Source organism: Hemicordylus capensis, chromosome 1 (assembly GCF_027244095.1).
Source record: "Hemicordylus capensis ecotype Gifberg chromosome 1, rHemCap1.1.pri, whole genome shotgun sequence".
Classification (NCBI taxonomy): domain Eukaryota; kingdom Metazoa; phylum Chordata; class Lepidosauria; order Squamata; family Cordylidae; genus Hemicordylus; species Hemicordylus capensis.
Window position 1 is genome coordinate 287004234 of NC_069657.1, and position 17000 is coordinate 287021233.

Genomic DNA, 17000 nt, shown 5'->3' on the forward strand with positions numbered 1-17000 from the left:
TAAATTCTTTAAAATCTCTATGAAACAATAATACATAAAACACAGAGCAACAGCAGTAAAAAGTTAGTAAAAAAAACTAATCTCATTTAAAAAGTTTTGTGAAGAGCCATGTCTTTGCTTGTTTTCCAAAAACTGTGGTGGAAGCTGAGGAGCGGATACCAGCTGGGAGAGTATTCCAAAGCCTTGGGGAAGTAACTGAGAAGGCCTTGTCCCGCATGCTCGACAGCCAAGCCTCTTTCACTGTCGGCATGCGGAGCAGAGCCCCATCTGATGATCTTGTCCAATGAACAGATACCCTTGGGAGCAGGCGATACTTCAGCTATCCAGGGCCCAAACCGTTTAGAACTTTAAAGGTTAAAAACAGCACCTTGAATTGGACCTGGAAACAAATTGTTAGCTAGTGCAGCTCTTTCAGAATAGGTGTAATATGCTCCAAGCGAGCAGTTCCAAAGAGAACCCTGGCAGCTGTGTTCTGCACCAACTGAAGTTTCCAAATATTCTTCAAGGGCAGCACCATGTAGAGCGCATTACAGTAATCCAACCGTGATGTGACTAAGGCATAGATAACCATGGCCAGATCTGCCTTCTCTAGAAAGGGCTGCAACTGGCTCACTAGCCAAAGCTGTGCAAAAGCACCTCTGGCCACCGTCTCCACTGAGCATCCAAAAGCAGAGCTGGGTCCAGCAGTATTCCTAAGCTGCGTACTGTGCAACCCCATCCAGAACCAGTTGAATCTCTTCATCCTGATTGGCTTTCTTACTGACCAACAGTACCTCTGTCTTGTCTGGATTCAATCTCAGTTTACTAGCCCACATCCAACCTATCACAGCCTCCAGCCCCTGATTCAGGACATCCACTGCCTCCCTAGGATCAGATAAGGAGAGATAGAGCTGAGTGTCATCTGCATATTGCTGACAACTCCGTCCAAGTCCCCGGATGTCCTGTTCCAGCGGTTTCATGTAAATGTTAAACAGCATAGGGGACAAAACTGAACCCTGTGGGACCCCACAAGCCAGTTGACAAGTAGCTAAGCAGTAGAGCAACACCACCACCTTCTGGACCCACCCCCCACCCCCCGAGAAAGGACCAAAGCCACTTTAAAGCAGTGACTCCAATCCCCATATCCAAGAGGTGATACTGAGAGGTCTAGCAGAACTAATACGGATGCACTCCCCCTGTCAAGCTCCCAGCATAGGGTATCCATTAGAGTGACCAAGGCAGCTTCAGTCCCATATTCAGGACAGAAGCCAGATTGAAAGGGATCTAGATAATTGTATCATCCAAGACCACCGCATCTGAGACACAACCACAAGCTCTATCACCTTGCCCCAAAAGGGCAGGCTAGACACAGGCCTGTAGTTCAGGTTGGAGGGATCAAGGGAGGGCTCTTTTAGAAGTGGTCTCACCACGACGTCCTTCCACGTATTCATATTGTACTCCATGTATTCATGTGGTCATATGATCTGCTTTCAATATGAACTCCTTTCTTATACTGTGCATTCTATTTAATTTTAAAACTTCAACCAGAATTCATTTATTTTGCTCTTTAATTGTCACCTTGGCCCTGATAATTAAGTTGATCTGTAACACAATATGGACTGTGTTTCTTTCAATGAGCAAAGTCTTTAAAGATTCAGATCTTCAGTCTTTAAATTTTTGGTAAGTTAGGAGGCCATAGCTATTTTCATGATTCTCCTTCAGAACCCTGAAACACTGGAATAACTTCATATATAACCATTTCCTACACAGAGATAATAGACGGAAATGTGAAGTGTGGATGACTGACCAGGAAAGGGATCTTGGGGTCGTGGTGGACAGCTCACTGAAAGTGTTGACTCAATGTGCAGCAGCTGTGAAAAAGGCCAGTTCCATGCTAGGGATAATTAGCAAGGGGACTGAAAAAAGGGCTGTGGGCCACCTCCAGCTTCAAAGGCAGGATGCCTCTTAGTACCAGTTGCAGGGGAATAACAGCAGGAGAGAGGGCATGCCTTCAACTTCTACCAGCTCCTAGTGGCATTTGGTGGGCCACTGTGTGAAACAGGATGCTGGATTAGATGGGTCTTGGGCCTGATTCCGCAGGGCTGTTCTTATGTTCCTATTTGTTTTGCTCTGAGTACATTGGGTTAGGGAGCCAATGTGTCCACAGACAGTGAAATACCTCTTTTGCCTTATTTTTCAAGATTCAAGTGTACTTTGGTAAGACACATCTATGTTTGTGACAGCTTTTATTTCCAAGATCAGTCTGCAAACCTAGCTGTTGTCCTCTGAACATATTACCAAGTCCCATACAACACTTTCACAATCAAAAGTGGCTTTCAGGAGCATCCCATTGTTTTCAACTCTAAGATGATTTTTTAAAAATCTTAGATTAGAGGCAAGTACCTCTTACCCCACAGAGTATCTTTGAGGTCATAGTTTCAACAGTGGGCATCTTAGACTGAAAATAACATTGAACAAGGATTCTGTTGGTACCAATCCGTTGCCAAACAGTCTTCCTGTCTGGCTAATGGAGATGATCTTGGACATGGAGTAGAAGACACCAAGACTTATTGTCTTGGAAAATTTAACAGTTGCACTGAAATTGCATTGTCTGAAGCACAACAGAATTCCATGACCTCATTGATAACCACTGGCTTGTATCAAATAACTACTGGACCCACACATGTAACAAGGCACATTTTGCATCTGGTATTTTGCAGACTTTCTCAAGGAGGTGATCTCTGAGTGCAGGAGCTTATTATGTCATGGACATATCACTATCCAGATAAAACTGTATTACAAGTCACTCAAGTCCTCAGCAAAGGTAGAGGATCAATTGGAATGGCCAGGCCTACAGATTGGGATAGTTTTCTGTGTCTCTATAGGAGACAGTTCCTGCTAGAAGGGCTGGTGATCCTGCCTGATTGCCCTCTTGAAAGAGGAGATTTATCTAGACAATCAGTACAATCACCTAGACATTTTTTGACCAATCCACAGAGTCCATACTGCTTTTTGGCATAATGAGGAGGAGCCAGGGCCATACAGTAGGTTGTCTAATGGCTGGAGCACAAAAAAAACCCCCCAAAAAACAGCTGGACTCAGACAGACTGAGTTCAACTGAGAATCTACTCGATGGTGATGCAAATATTCTGTTTTTCTGCTACTAGCACATCTGCACAGTGTCAGCAAACAGAGGAGTTCCAAGTTGTTGTGCCTGGGCCGCCAAAAAGCAATGAAACCCTTTATAGCCCACTGTGGCCAATGTGTATTACATTTTGCAAATAAAATTGCTCACTCATTAAATTTAGATATCATTGTTTTGACACAGTCAGAACTGAAGTCCACCAGTGTGCCACCTGCTTCTGTTATTATGGATATATTGCAGGTTGTTCAGTCTGAGGATGTGAACAGGCTACTTGGAAGTATGAGCCTGACTATGTGCACTCTTGGCCCTTGCCCTTCCTGGCTGATTAATGCTGCTGGAGCGGAACTGGATATATACATCTCAGAGGTAGTAATGTTTCCTTAAAACAGGGTGACCCCTGCCTCCATAAAGAATAGTATGACGACTCCTGAAAAAAATCTAAATGGGAGGAAGAGCCCTCTTCTTATTTATCTAAAAACACATTATAAAATGGATTTTTATCAGGCCTTCGAGAGGTAACAACAAATGCTTACAAAACGTCTCAGAGTTGATTTCTGTATGATTTACCAGGAGGAGAATGATGAAACTACAGGCAAGACCTGGGTATTGTTATTGACAATTGTTTCAGTGATGAGATGGAAGTCCTTATGTGCTCTTTTTCCTTTTTCTGTTTGTTTGTTTGTTTGTTTTATTTGTGCTTTCCTTTTTGTATTATGGAAAAAATGAATTAAAAATATTTAAATAAATAAATAAATAAATGGGAGGAAGAGCTCATTTAGATAACTGATATATACAATTTAGGGAATGTATTTAGGGAATATATTCCCTAAATTCCCAATTTAGGGAAAAATTAAAAACTGCCAGCAGAGCTGCACAAACTACTTGAGTTCTTGTCGTGATTTGCTTAGGTGTTCTCTCTCTTAATATGGAAAATTTCCTTTACATCAAACAGTGGCATGTAAGGAGTCTTATGGGAAGCAGGTTGGGAGGTTGAGAGCCCGAATGGGGGTCAGGGGCAACACAGTCTTGAACCAATGGAGCAGAAAGAAGCCATTGGCTGGAGGGAGGGTAAGCTCTTGTGGGAGCTCCAACTCTCAGTGGGAGAATAAAGGGCATGGGCATAAGATAGGTGGCACCAGCCAGGAGAAAAATCATAGGAGGGGCAAAGTGCATTTCTGGGGAGAGGGGTTAGATTTCTAAAAAGAAAATAATGGTGCATTTCACATTATGTATCCCCATCCTAAAGAAAAATGGAAATGGGCACATGAAAAATAGTTCTTTATCTATATTGATGCAATATATAATAAAGAAAAATACTGTTTGTATTTATAGTATGTAAAAGGTCCTTCCCATTTCCACTGAAATCGAGCTATAGGGGTCAGCAGGAGGTTGCCTCCACCCCACTTCATTTCTCTGGATTTTTGACAGCTGTCTGGTATTGATGTTTTATTGTTTACTCGGGTTTTTGTCCATCTGTAACTTTCTAGTTGGAATCAGCCTTCTTAATCACAAACCAGAGAGCAGCACACTCCCTCCACAGACTAAATAGTATTGGGCTACTGTAACATTAGTTAATGCTTGAAAAAGCACTATGGGTGACTTCTACTTTTGTGAGAGTTTTGCAATTGATTTCATTAAAAAAAGGCAATAGGTTAAAAGAACATTATTTCAATTGTTTGTTTTGAATGTGGTATTGCTAGTACTAATGAGAATTCTAAATATTTTTACAACTGTACCCTGTAGTCCTTTTTAAGAGCAAGAGTTTTGTTTGGGCACTTTTAAGAATAGCAAATAATGCCATCAAAATGGTGTACACTTTTTTGGTGTAATCTGCTGCTTATATGTGATCTTTCAGATGATGTAATAATGTGTGCATTATTTTTCCAAACAGTGTTTACGGTTGTCCTTTGGCAAAAAAAAGAAAGACGCAAGAGAAACAACCCCAAGAACCTGCTCCTAAAAGAAAACCCTTTGTGGTTAAAACAGACAACTCTTCCGTAGATGAGTGCTATGAAACAGATGGGACTGAGGAAATGGATGATAAGGAAGAGGAGGAGGAGGAGGAGGAGGAAGAAGAAGAGTATTCTGAAGATAATGAGCAGGGTGATGACGAGGATGAGGATGAGGATGAAGAAGTAGATAGGGAAGAGGAAGAAGAAGTTGAAGAGGAGGAGGAGGAAGAAGAGGAAGATGAGGAAGCAGATGAAGTGGAGGATGAGGAAGATGAAGAGGAAGAAGAGGAGGAGGAGGAGGAAGAAGAAAGTGGTAATGAACAGAGTATTAGTAAAAAGTAAACATCATGTGCATTTGGGGTTAATTGTCTAGTTCTGTATGATGGGATTTTTCAGTGCAGTTTTCATTAAGGTTAATAGGAATAAGTGTACTAAGTATCTCTTGCTCCACACAGACAACCACTCTCAGCTATTATTGTCAATTATTGTCAGGCAACTGTCTTCCAAATAGTCCTTGAAGCATCAAGCAGTTCAATTTTCAAAATGTTTAGCTTAAAGAGCTGCATGCCAAAAATTCCTGCAGAAATGTATGGCTCTATTAAAGTTTGCAGTTATCAAGTCCACACGCTCAACCCTACACATATGGAAGCATATGGTTATATGTGTACATATCTGTACTAACCATTTATGTGTGTGTTTGATGTACTTGTCTGATCACATAGTAGTTGCTGTTCATATGAATCTGGCCACATATTTGCAGGTGCTCTTGGCAATGCATTCTGAACGGGTTCCCTTTTGAAAATCTGAACCTAAACTTTGGTTTAATGAGGGAACTCATGATATATACTTTGGTTCTTTGAGACTTGGATGTTGTGTACTTTAGCTGACTTTATTAAACTTATGGAGACTGGCAGATTAATATAGACCTCCCTTTTAAAACTTTACTTATATGTATATACTGTATGTCAAATAAAGAGAGACTCATTAGTCATCCAGCTAATATATTACTACTGCAAATAAGGCATTCACATTTTTATTTTTTCAAGTATTGTGGACTCCTAAAATAAGCAATGTTTTTCATACTGTATTAACACTAGTTTCTATTTGTTTATCCTAAGAGTCCCTACAGTAATCACTTCACAATGTAATGCCATAAAAAGGAACATTTATGCAAAGATTATTAAGCTGTCTAAAAAGTACTTTGTTCCTGTTTTCAGGGAACACTTTTTTAATTCGGTCAATTCACCTTCCTAACAAATAAAAGAAAAAGTTATAGCCCTTGTCATGTTTCTAAGTTAGTCTAGGTAAAAGGTAGAAAGGCCTTAAAATACATTATTAATTTAGATAAGTAGTGTGTGCCTCAGCTATACGTTTGTTTATCCATCACCAAATTCTCAGAGCATGACATGAGAACCTGGATTTTCTGGGAAATCCCCCCAAAACTGCTGTGGTTAAATAGCATTTAACTAGGATCAATAGCAAGGAATCAGTCCTTGTTATCAGACCCAGTTCAATGCTGCCTAACCACAAAGGTTTGACTGGGATTGCCTGGAAATTCCGGGTTCTCACGTCATGCTCTGTGGGAGTGCTCAGGGCTCAAAGACTGTGGTTAATTTTTAACCACACTCTCTGTGTCAAACTTGAAAGTTTTGCAAGAGACTGAAAAAAGGACAAGTATATTTTCCAGTTCTTTTGGTTTGGAGTCTATGAACAAGAAGAAAATGTATAACCAGTAAATATAACAGCTGAGAAGGGTAATAACACTGCCCTATGCACATTTACAAAAAAGACAGTCCCACTGCATTCTGTGGTACTTATTCCTGTAAGAGTGCATAGGATTGCAGAACAATCTTTTGCAGAAAGTGGAACTTAAGAAACTATACAGTCTATGCTATCACAAATGATATGATAGCATGTAAACTAATTCTAAACTAATTTAGAATGCACATAGGCTTGGTGTATAATTTATTGCCATTTATATATAATGGAATACATATAATGGAATACATTGCTACACAATGAAGTGACCTGAATCAATAACCAAGAATTGTTATTGCTTTATGGGTATTTCTTTTGTGCACAGTCAGTTACTGATAAGAACAGGAAATAGATAATACAATGATAACACAATGATAGAGAATTACTTTGCATTAGCTAATCATAAGCAATAATACTTCGGCTCTTGAATTAAGAGAAGTCAAAAAGAATGTGTGTTTTTCCCCAAAGGAACTCAGAAAACATTTAACAAAAAAGGTTTAAATTATTTTACTACTGTGTTGTTAAACTGTCACGGATAAAGAGACGACATAGTTGTTGCTTGTTATAGCACAGTGGGATCACAAGACAGAAACACAAAATGCTAATTATGAAGTTAATAACACAGACTTCCTTTTCTTTAATTCAAGGCATTACTTGATTTATTTGAGGGCGTTGATAACAATGAAGAAGATCAGGGGCAATACCATTGTCTTAGATTTTATTTTCAATTGCTTTTTGGAATTCAAGTCTATGGCAAGTATGAACATAGTAAGGGCATTCAGCCTAACTCAGGCTAGGGCAGCCCAGCCTGCATTAGGCTGCCCATGTGAAGCACTGGGAATGAGGTCGTTCCCAGCGCTGCACCTGTGCCAAGCCCCACTTTCAAACTTGATGTTTCGCCGAGGTTAAGCGAACCTGTGATTCGCTTAACCTCGGCCAGCCATAATCCGGGTGATCACCACTGGGTTAAACAGCTTCTCCCCCAGCCCACTGCCATTTCTGGCAGCGAGCCAGGGGGAAGTGGCTGTGCCGAACACGACAGTGACTATAACAAGAGCAGCCGCCACACTTGTGTCCTGGGGCATCCTGGGATGCAAGAGGAGGGAAGGCCTCCTGCTTCCAGGGTCTCCCTTCACCACACCACTGCTCGTGTAGGCACACCACACGGCAGAAGGTAGGATGGTGGCTGCTCATCCACTGGGGAAAACAGGTGAGCTCCTGCCTTCTACGCAGCCTGCTCGCCCTCCCCAGCGAGGTCATGTGCACAACCTCAATGGCCGATCTCTAAAATGTGGTGAAGAAACTGATAACTCTACTGAGTTTACATAAGCTACTTCCTCTTGGTCATTGGCCTTATCCATGGTGAATGCTTTTGTTTATACTGGCCCTAATCATGGTTACCAACTATCATGATTTCCTCTTAACCATGGTTTGAAACTAGTGTTCAAAGCCAGTTAAGGAGCCCCGCTTAGCGATAACAGTAGTTATGGCTAGTGGGGAAAGTGTGGCAATAACTAGTGCAGGAGTGAGAAGGGGTTCAGGAGTGGGAACAGGCTCCCAATTTCTAAACCATATTTAAGAGTTTGGCAGTATTATATCTGCACCATCTCTTTATTCATTTGCTGAAGGTGAATAATTTCAGATTATGTTTGGGGAAAGTTGTAGCCTGCTTGCAAAAATAAATAAATAAATTCTTTTGAGGTCACTGTAGCATTAGAGTAGTTAAATTATATGACTATATTTACTGGAAATTATTAAAATCACATAATTGTTTTGCTTAGAAGTAGCCATTCAATGGGGTACAGCCAAATAAGCAAACAATGGAAATAAAAAAGCAAGAAGGCATTATGGCTAGGGTGCAATGCCCTGTGTGTTCATCCAAGCCTTTCTGAATACTCACCAAAGCTTGCATTATTTTCTGCTCTGATTGCAAAGTCTCATGCTGCAAATGAGGTAGCTTCAGAGAGAGAGCACACACACACACACACACACACACCCATTTTGGGAGCAGCCTTTGAAAGAGCACTGGAAGTTCCATTTTGGGGAACAAACTGAAGAATTCTAGAAGGCTGGAAGCCCTAGGCATAGTCCTTTGGATTCCAAATTATGTCACTTCCTACATGTTGGTTCAGTTCCTACAAGACAGAAGTCAATCTAGTTTCTGCTAGTACAAATTTACACCAAAGTAAGTGAATTTTCAAAACATTTCATAGGATTTTAGGAGCACAGATCCTGAAGAAAATAAATAGGCTATATACTTCAAAGGCAGTTAGATTCTTATGAAAATTATACCCCTAGTCTTTGATTAAATATAGAAAGCATCCTAAAGCAACACTCTTACAAATCTCAAAATACCAATTAATGAGAACCAAAGACTTTTGGAGTCATACCCTTAGACTTGCTCCTCAGTAAATAATAATTTGCAACAAGACTAGTTCCTAAAATTCCCTTTCAACAGTTAAAGAAGGCCTCTTTATTATACCATTAGGAGTATTGAATCTCTTTGATTGAATATATATTTCTGTTCTTCAAAAAGGTCTAACACCCCCTTGAAAGACCTTAACTGTTCCACCCCAGTCATTAAAAGACTAACTAACCTTTCCCATTTTCCTCACATGTAGAAAAAAAGGAGGCAAGTGATCTTTCTTGAAACCTATCCCATAAGTCCTATTCCATATGACAGAATGAGTCAAAATGGCCATTTCTAGGCTTGCCTTTCTCTAGGGTGGTTATTGCTTCATAAGTATTAATGTCCTATTTGGTTCACAAGGCCAGACTGGCTGAGATATGTCTCCTTCTTCTAAGAGGAGATCACATCAGATAGATGGTTCCCAAAGACTGTTTCACAAAGCTTTTCTATTATAGAAAGAAATCTCCGCTGGAGGAGCTCCAGGAACAGATGTTCCAAGGCACCATTTAGCCTATATCATATGAAGACATTCAAGATGGCTTGTGCTCCAGGTATTTCTTAATCCCCTCAGGGTCAGGAAGAATCAGGCTGATTCTAGGACTCCTAAGAGACTGAATACAAATTATCATACTCCTGATCCATTTCATACACTCGTGCTATAAAAATTTATATTTACATTTAGTTAATGGGGTGGGGTGGGGTTTGCTAAAATGTTTAGACCTAGAAAACCTTTTTTCATATCTTTATAAATCTTGCATACATTCCCCCCACCCCCAATTCACATTATCATGAAAAGATACTGAACACTGAATATAGGTTTGTTTTATTTCTCCTTCCCTGAGAATAGCAGGACTCTATAACTGATCAGTATATATTCTGTGCCAACAGTGGGCTAGGGCAAACCAAGTTAGCATATTTAATGAAAGGATGGACCTTATAACACTTTTTATTCAGGAAAACGATGGGCAATCCCTCCATCCGTGGGAGAAATCAAGCAACACAAAGAACACATGAAGGGCTTTAATGCAGCCACAACATATCTAGTGACACAGTTTTAATTATGGTCAGCATCAAATATGGTTATGGAAAATAGGCCACTCCATGTCCAATGGTTATTTTAACCTCTTATTATTCTACATTGCAGATAACACAACTACATATTACATTTCTCCAAAACAACTCACCTTTATTCTTTTCATTTGTTTGTTTAACGCATGTTTATATTGTCGCTCTTGCTGCCCTGGAGCCTTTCCCCTCCTCACATATATTTGAAATTGAAGTCTGTTTGGATACACAAATTTTCCTCTGCAAATTCTGTCTTTACAAAATTCCTTTGCAAATTCTGTGGTTTGTCAGTATGGACATAGTTCCAAAATATGGACATTCCACAACAATTAAGGACAGACTATGGCCCCTACTTAAAGCAGCGAAGCAGGAGCTAGACACAGAGAAAGGAGAGGTTTCATCAACATTCATATGGAGTGGAACCTGCTTAGAATGGCCATGTGTTTTGTCCATACAAAATGGCTGCCCCAGTGTTAACATTTGCTTTGCTAATCTATTATGGCAAGAGGAAGTCATGCAGGAATGCACTTTGCCCCCCAGTAAACATATGGAAAGATATAGCTGAATGATTTAAATAAATGTTGCAACATGTAGATCACAATATTTTTTTCTTCAAAGACAAGTGGTTGCACTTCAAGGAATCTATTTTCTTGAACTGGAAAATGAAGCATTACTTCACAGGATTTTTGAAAGGAAAACACATACCTTGATCAGCTAATACTCTTAATCACCAGTTGGTGGTTTTAAAATACTTAATTACAGTGGGAAAGGACTGATATTTGAGGCAGGCTGTATTGGTACTGGAAGTGATGACACCTCACAAATTTACTCCCCTAACAGTCTAAGACGTTCAGAATGCACTCACTTTATGGCCCCACTTGGATGTAACACCAAACCAGCATTGAATGGGCAGAGGTTGGAATTTGCATTATGTCTGAATGTGTGAAACCGTGGTTTTGCAGGACAAGTGACCTGCAGTTTCCCTTGCCAAACTCCAATTTGAACCTTTGGTTTGTAGTGAGTTTTGCTGCTCCAACCTGAGATTTGAAAGAGGCAGACATCTTGAACGCAGACGCTGCCATAACCAGGGTTTTGTGCTGTAATAATAGAGAACGTGGCCCAGAGCCTCCTCTGGCAATCAGAAGAGAAAGGAGACAGGATGGCAAGATGGCACTATGAGCTTTGGTCTCCAAAAATGAATAGATAAGGAAGTACGTTCACAAGCACATGAAATCACGGTGGCACCTAAACCGGGTGACGTGATTAAATTGCTGCAAATATTACATATGGTGGGGCAGTGATATGACAGGGCAGCAATACCCAGGGGTTTAAAAGGCAGGGTTTAAAACCCAGGAATTCCTGAATGGCTCTGCTCTATTTTTTGTACAGTAAAGTTGGGGAAGGGGGCCCCAGTCTCTTCCCCTTGGGTAAAACCATGCAGTCCTTTGTGTTACTCATGAGAAGAACTGTCAGGCAGGAACAGTATTGCCTCCAGTCACAGGAGAGATTCCTCCTATGTGATGCTGCTGCAGTTTCAGAGTGGACCGCTCTCTCATGAGATTGAAAAGCCATGGAATGACCTCTCAGAGTGAAAGGCCATGGAGAGACACATGCACTACTCATGAAAAGAACCATCATGGGGTACACAGGGATGAGGCAGAATTGTTGACAATGTGTGATAATGCCCCTCCCAAGGACTGCCCTCCTTGTGAAAGTGAAAGGCCATGGAGACCTTGTGAGAGTGAAAGGCCATGGAGACATGCATGCAGGTCGGAGACAGCATAAGAACAGCCCTGCTGGATCAGGCACAAGGCCCATCCAGTCCAGCGTCCTGTTTCACACACTAGCCCACCAGATGCCTCTGGGGAGCCCATAGGCAAGAGGTATGTGCATGCCCTCTCTCCTGCTGTTGCTCCCCTGCAACTGGTATTGAGAGGCATCCTGCCTCTGGAGCTGGAGATGGCTCACAGCCATCAGAATAGTAGCCATTGATAGACCTGTCCTCCATGAATCTGTCTAAAACCCTTTTAAAGCCATCCAAGCTGGTAGGCATCACTGCATCCCATGGCAAGGAATTCCATAGATTGATTATGCTCTGTGTGAAAAAGTACTTCCGCTTGTTGGTGCTAAATTTCCCAACCTTCAGTTTTATGGGATGATCCCTGGTTCTAGTGTTGTGTGAGAGGGATAAAAATTTCTCTCTATCTACCCTCTCCACTCCATGCATAATTTTATACACTTCGATCATGTCTCCCCTTAGTCACCTCTTTTCCAGTGTAAAGAGTCCCAGATGCTATAGCCTAGCCTCATAAGGAAAGTGCTCCAGGCCCTTGATCATCTTGATTGCCCTCTTCTGTACCTTTTCCAGTTCTATAATATCCTTCTTAAGATACGGTAGACAAAGCTGTATACAGTACTCCAGGTGTGGCCACACCATAGATTTGTATAAGGGCATTACAGTATTGGCATTTTTATTTTCAATCCCCCTCCTCATGATTCCTAGCATGGAATTAGCTTTTTTCACAGCTGCCACACACTGAGATGACACTTTCAATGAGCTGTCCACCACAACCCCAAGATCTCTCTCCTGGTCAGTCAATAATAGCCCAGATCTCATCAGTGTATATGTGAAGTTGGTGTTTTTTGCCCCAATGTGCATCACTTTACACTTTCTTACAGTGAACCTCATTTGCCATTTTGTCCCCCAGTCCCCCAGTTTGGAGAGATCTTTTTGGAGTTCCTCACAATCCATTGTGCATTTCACTACCCTAAATATTTTAGTGTCATCTGCAAATTTGGCCACTTTGCTGCTCACCCCAACTTCTAGATCGTTCATGAACAAGTTAAAGAGCACTGATCCCAGTACTAATCCCTGGGGGACCCCACTTCCTACCTACCTCCATTGTGAACACTGTCCATTTATTCCTACTCTCTGCTTCCTGACCTTCAACCAGTTACCAGTCCACCAATCCACACATGAACCTGTCCCCTCATTCCATGACTGATAAGTTTACTCAAGAGCCTTTGGTGGGGAACTTTATCAAAAACTTTTTGGAAGTCAAATTATACTATATCAGCCGGATCATTTTTATCCACGTGCCTGTGACACTCTCAAAGAATTCCAAAAGGTTAGTGAGGCAAGACTTTCACTTGCAGAAGCCATTCTGGTTCTCCTCCAACAAGGCCTGTTCTTCTATATGCTTAACAATTTTGTCCTTAAGTATGCTTTCCATCAGTTTACCCAGCACCAAAGTTAAGCTGACCGGCCTGTAATTTCCCAGATTCCCCCTTTCTTGAAAATTGGGGTCACATTGTCTACTTTCCAGTCCTCTGGTACAGAGCCTGATTGTAGGGACAGGTGATATATTTTTGCTAGGAGATGGGCAATTTCACATTTGAGTTCCTTCAGAACTCTTGGGTGGATGCCATCTGGCCCTGGCGAGTTGTTAATTTTTAGCTTTTCAGGAGAGTTTAGCACATCTTCCCTTGCCACCTCAAATTCACCCATTTCCTCAGCCACTAAACCTGAAAAACACAATTCTGGAGAAGGTATATGGTCAGTATCCTCTGTCATGAAGACAGATGCAAAGAACTCATTCAGCTTCTCTGCAATCTCCTTATCCTCCTTAATAATCCCTTTCACACCCTCATCATCTAAGGGTCCAACCTCCTCCCTGGCAGGTTTTCTACTTCTGATATATTTAAAGAAGTTTTTGTTATTCCCCTTGACACTTCTAGCTATATGCTTCTCAAACTTTCTCTTTGCATCTCTTATTGTGTCCTTGCATTTCTTTTACCAGTGTTTATGTTTCTTCCTGTTCTTTTCATTTGGGCAGGACTTCCATTTTCTGAAGGAAGTCTTCTCCCCTTGTATAGCTTCCCTAACTCTACTTGTTAGCCACACTGGCATCCTCCTGAACTTGGTGACACCTTTCCTCCTTCTTGGTATACATTCCAACTGTGTTTCTAGTACTGTGGTTTTAAATAAGTTCCATGCTTTCTGGAATGATTTGACCCTCCTGACTTTCCCTTTCAACTTCTTTCTTACCAGTCCCCTCATTTTTTAGAAGTTTCCTCTTCTGAAGTCCAATGCATCTATTTTGGACTTCTTTGGCAATTCTCCGCTTGCATATAAGCTGAATTGGATCACACTATGGTTACTACTACCCAATGATTCTGTAACTCTGACATCTAGTACCAGGTCCTGGACACCACACAGGATCAAATCCAAAGTTGCCATCTCTCTGGTTGGTTCCGCAACTAACTGTTCTAAGGCACAGTCATTTAGCACATCTAGAAATTTACCTGAATGTGAATTTACCCAGTCTATGTGTGGGTAGTTGAAGTCACCCATTATTACTGTCCTGTCTCTCTTTGATGCCTTTCTTATTTGTTTCTCCAACTCCAGGTCACTCTCAGCGTTTTGATACGGACAGCGATAGCACGTCCCTAGTAACACATTTCCTTTCAGTCCTTGTAATGTAACCCATAATGATTCTGTGGAGGACTCTGATCCACCTAGGTTTCTAGCTTTTGGAATCTATCCCTTCTTTGATATACAGTGCCACTCCTCCCCCAACCCTCCCCTCCCTGTCCTTTCTATAGAGTTTATATCCAGGAATAATTGTGTCCCACTGATTCTCACCATTCTACCAGGTTTCTGTTACACCCACTATATCTATGTTTTTATTAGTAACCGAGTACTCCAGGTCACCCATCTTGGCTTAGAGGCTTCTGGCGTTGGTATACAAACACCTATACGCTGGGTCCCTCACCTGGTGTTGGCATGTGCTATTCCCCCTTACCATCATTTGACCTATTTGGTAAGCTGTCCTGTGTTTACTTCTGTTCAACACCTGGCTCTACTCTGTCCCCTTCTGGTTCATCCAAATCATGTTCACCCTCAGACCTTATGGGATTTTGCCAGCTGAAGCTGATACCACCCTATTCCTGCTGGCAGTCCCCCAGGCATCATTTTAAAAGCTGCTCTGCGACCTTCTTGGTTTTTAGTACCAGCAGCAGTCTGGTTCCATCTTGGTTCAAGTGCAGCCTGTCCCTTTTGTACAGGCTTTGCTTCCCCCAAAATGTATCTCAGTGCCTAATGAATCTAAACCCCTCCTCCCTGCACCACTGTCTCATCCACGCCTTCAGACCCCTCAGCTCCAGCTGCCTCACTCTCCCTGTGCTTGGAAGAGGTAGCACTTCAGAGAGTGCTACCCTGGGGGTCCTGGACTAGTATGCTACCTAGCAGCCTAAATTTGGCTTTCAGGACCTCCTGACTGCATTTCCCAACATCGTTGGTGCCAACATGCACCACGCTAGCTGACACCTCTCCAGCACTGCCCAACAGTCTACCTAGATGCAGTATGACGTCCACAACCTTCACACCAGGCAGGCAAGTAACCATGCGGTCTACGTGTGGGTCACAGACCCATATCTCTATGCCCTAATCATCGAATTACCCACTACTAAGAGGCCTCCACCCCCTGGAGGAGTATCCTCTGTGTGAGAGGGTATAGGCGCATCACCCAAGGTGATGATAAGGGAGTATTTTCCTCTTCCTCAGACCGATGTCCTCCTTCCCTGACACCCTCATTCTCCATGACAGCAGAAGTGCCATCAGCATGGGAGTGGGATGCCTTTATCACATTCCTGAGGGTCTCATCCACACACCTCTCTGCCTCCCTGAGTTTCTCCAATTCAGCCACCTTGGTTTCAAAGGAAGGAACTTATTCCCTGATAGCCAAGAGCTCTTTGTACCGAGTGCACACCCACGACTTCTGCCCCTCGGGCAGATAGTCATACATGCAACATTTTGTGCAATACCTGGGAAGCAGCCCCTCCCCTGCTGGCATTCTACCTTCATAATTAGTTTTATTGGGTATTAGGTACTGGGTACAGTTGTCAGCTAATTAATGGTAAAAAATTACAAAGGTTGGTTAGTACTCACCTTATTCTTGCCTTGTGTGTCTCCCTACAGCTTTTCCCGCCAATCTCCCACTAAACTGCTGCAAAACTCCTTTGTTATCTGTTTGCAAACTCCTGTTAGCAAAGCTCCTGGGAGCAAATCTCCTCTGGTCCAAGCCTTGTATTCAACACCAGCAGTCATACTGACTCAGCTCAGTAATGTGTGGCCTCCCACAAGCTGGGGCCCTCACCTGGAATGAATGAACCTCCCACTCAGGCTTCTCCTCCGGCAAAGACACGAACACTACCAGCCAGCCAGCAATCCAACCTAGGAGATTCCTAGCCTTAGCAGACCTAGCTTCTCCTTCCCCTCTTGTTTTCTTGGTGATTTATTTATTTATTTTATATCCTTGCTGTGGAAATTTTGCTACAAGCTTGTTAGTTCCTCCCTCCTCAAGACCAGCAAGCAGCTGCCGCACAGCCTGGTTGAGCCATAAGGATGTGTACCCCAGAAACACCTTTCCATGTTTTGGCAACTGCTCTGAATTAGTCATCCAAGCAGTCCCTCTGCCAGTCCAGTTGTCCATTGGCACATATCCATGTATGTTTTTGCCTGGTATGGCCATCCTGTTTTCCTGAGATTGCTGATAATTAGGGCTCCTCTCTCCTGCAATTCCCCCACAGCAGCCAATCTACATACACCACAACACTAGTCCAAACCTGGGAAATTTGAATGCGAGTAAAGATCTGTCTCCGGTCCCAGTATGTCCCTAGTCTACTCACC

The 17000-nt window shown here is 42.2% G+C and overlaps 1 protein-coding gene across 26 annotated transcripts in view; it reads left to right on the top strand.

Moving 5' to 3' along the window:
• The window catches only part of MYT1L (myelin transcription factor 1 like), a 571739-nt gene that overhangs the window by 400607 nt on the left and 154132 nt on the right, over positions 1-17000 (top strand). For 21 of the 26 annotated variants that reach the window (XM_053286009.1, XM_053286008.1, XM_053286025.1 and 18 more), the window contains 2 exons: positions 5016-5389; positions 9700-9795. In XM_053286009.1, the coding sequence (XP_053141984.1) occupies positions 5016-5389; positions 9700-9795 (470 nt within the window). Of the gene's footprint in view, positions 1-5015; positions 5390-9699; positions 9796-17000 lie in introns of those variants that run through there. The other 5 variants (XM_053286015.1, XM_053286014.1, XM_053286029.1 and 2 more) reach the window with 2 other exon arrangements.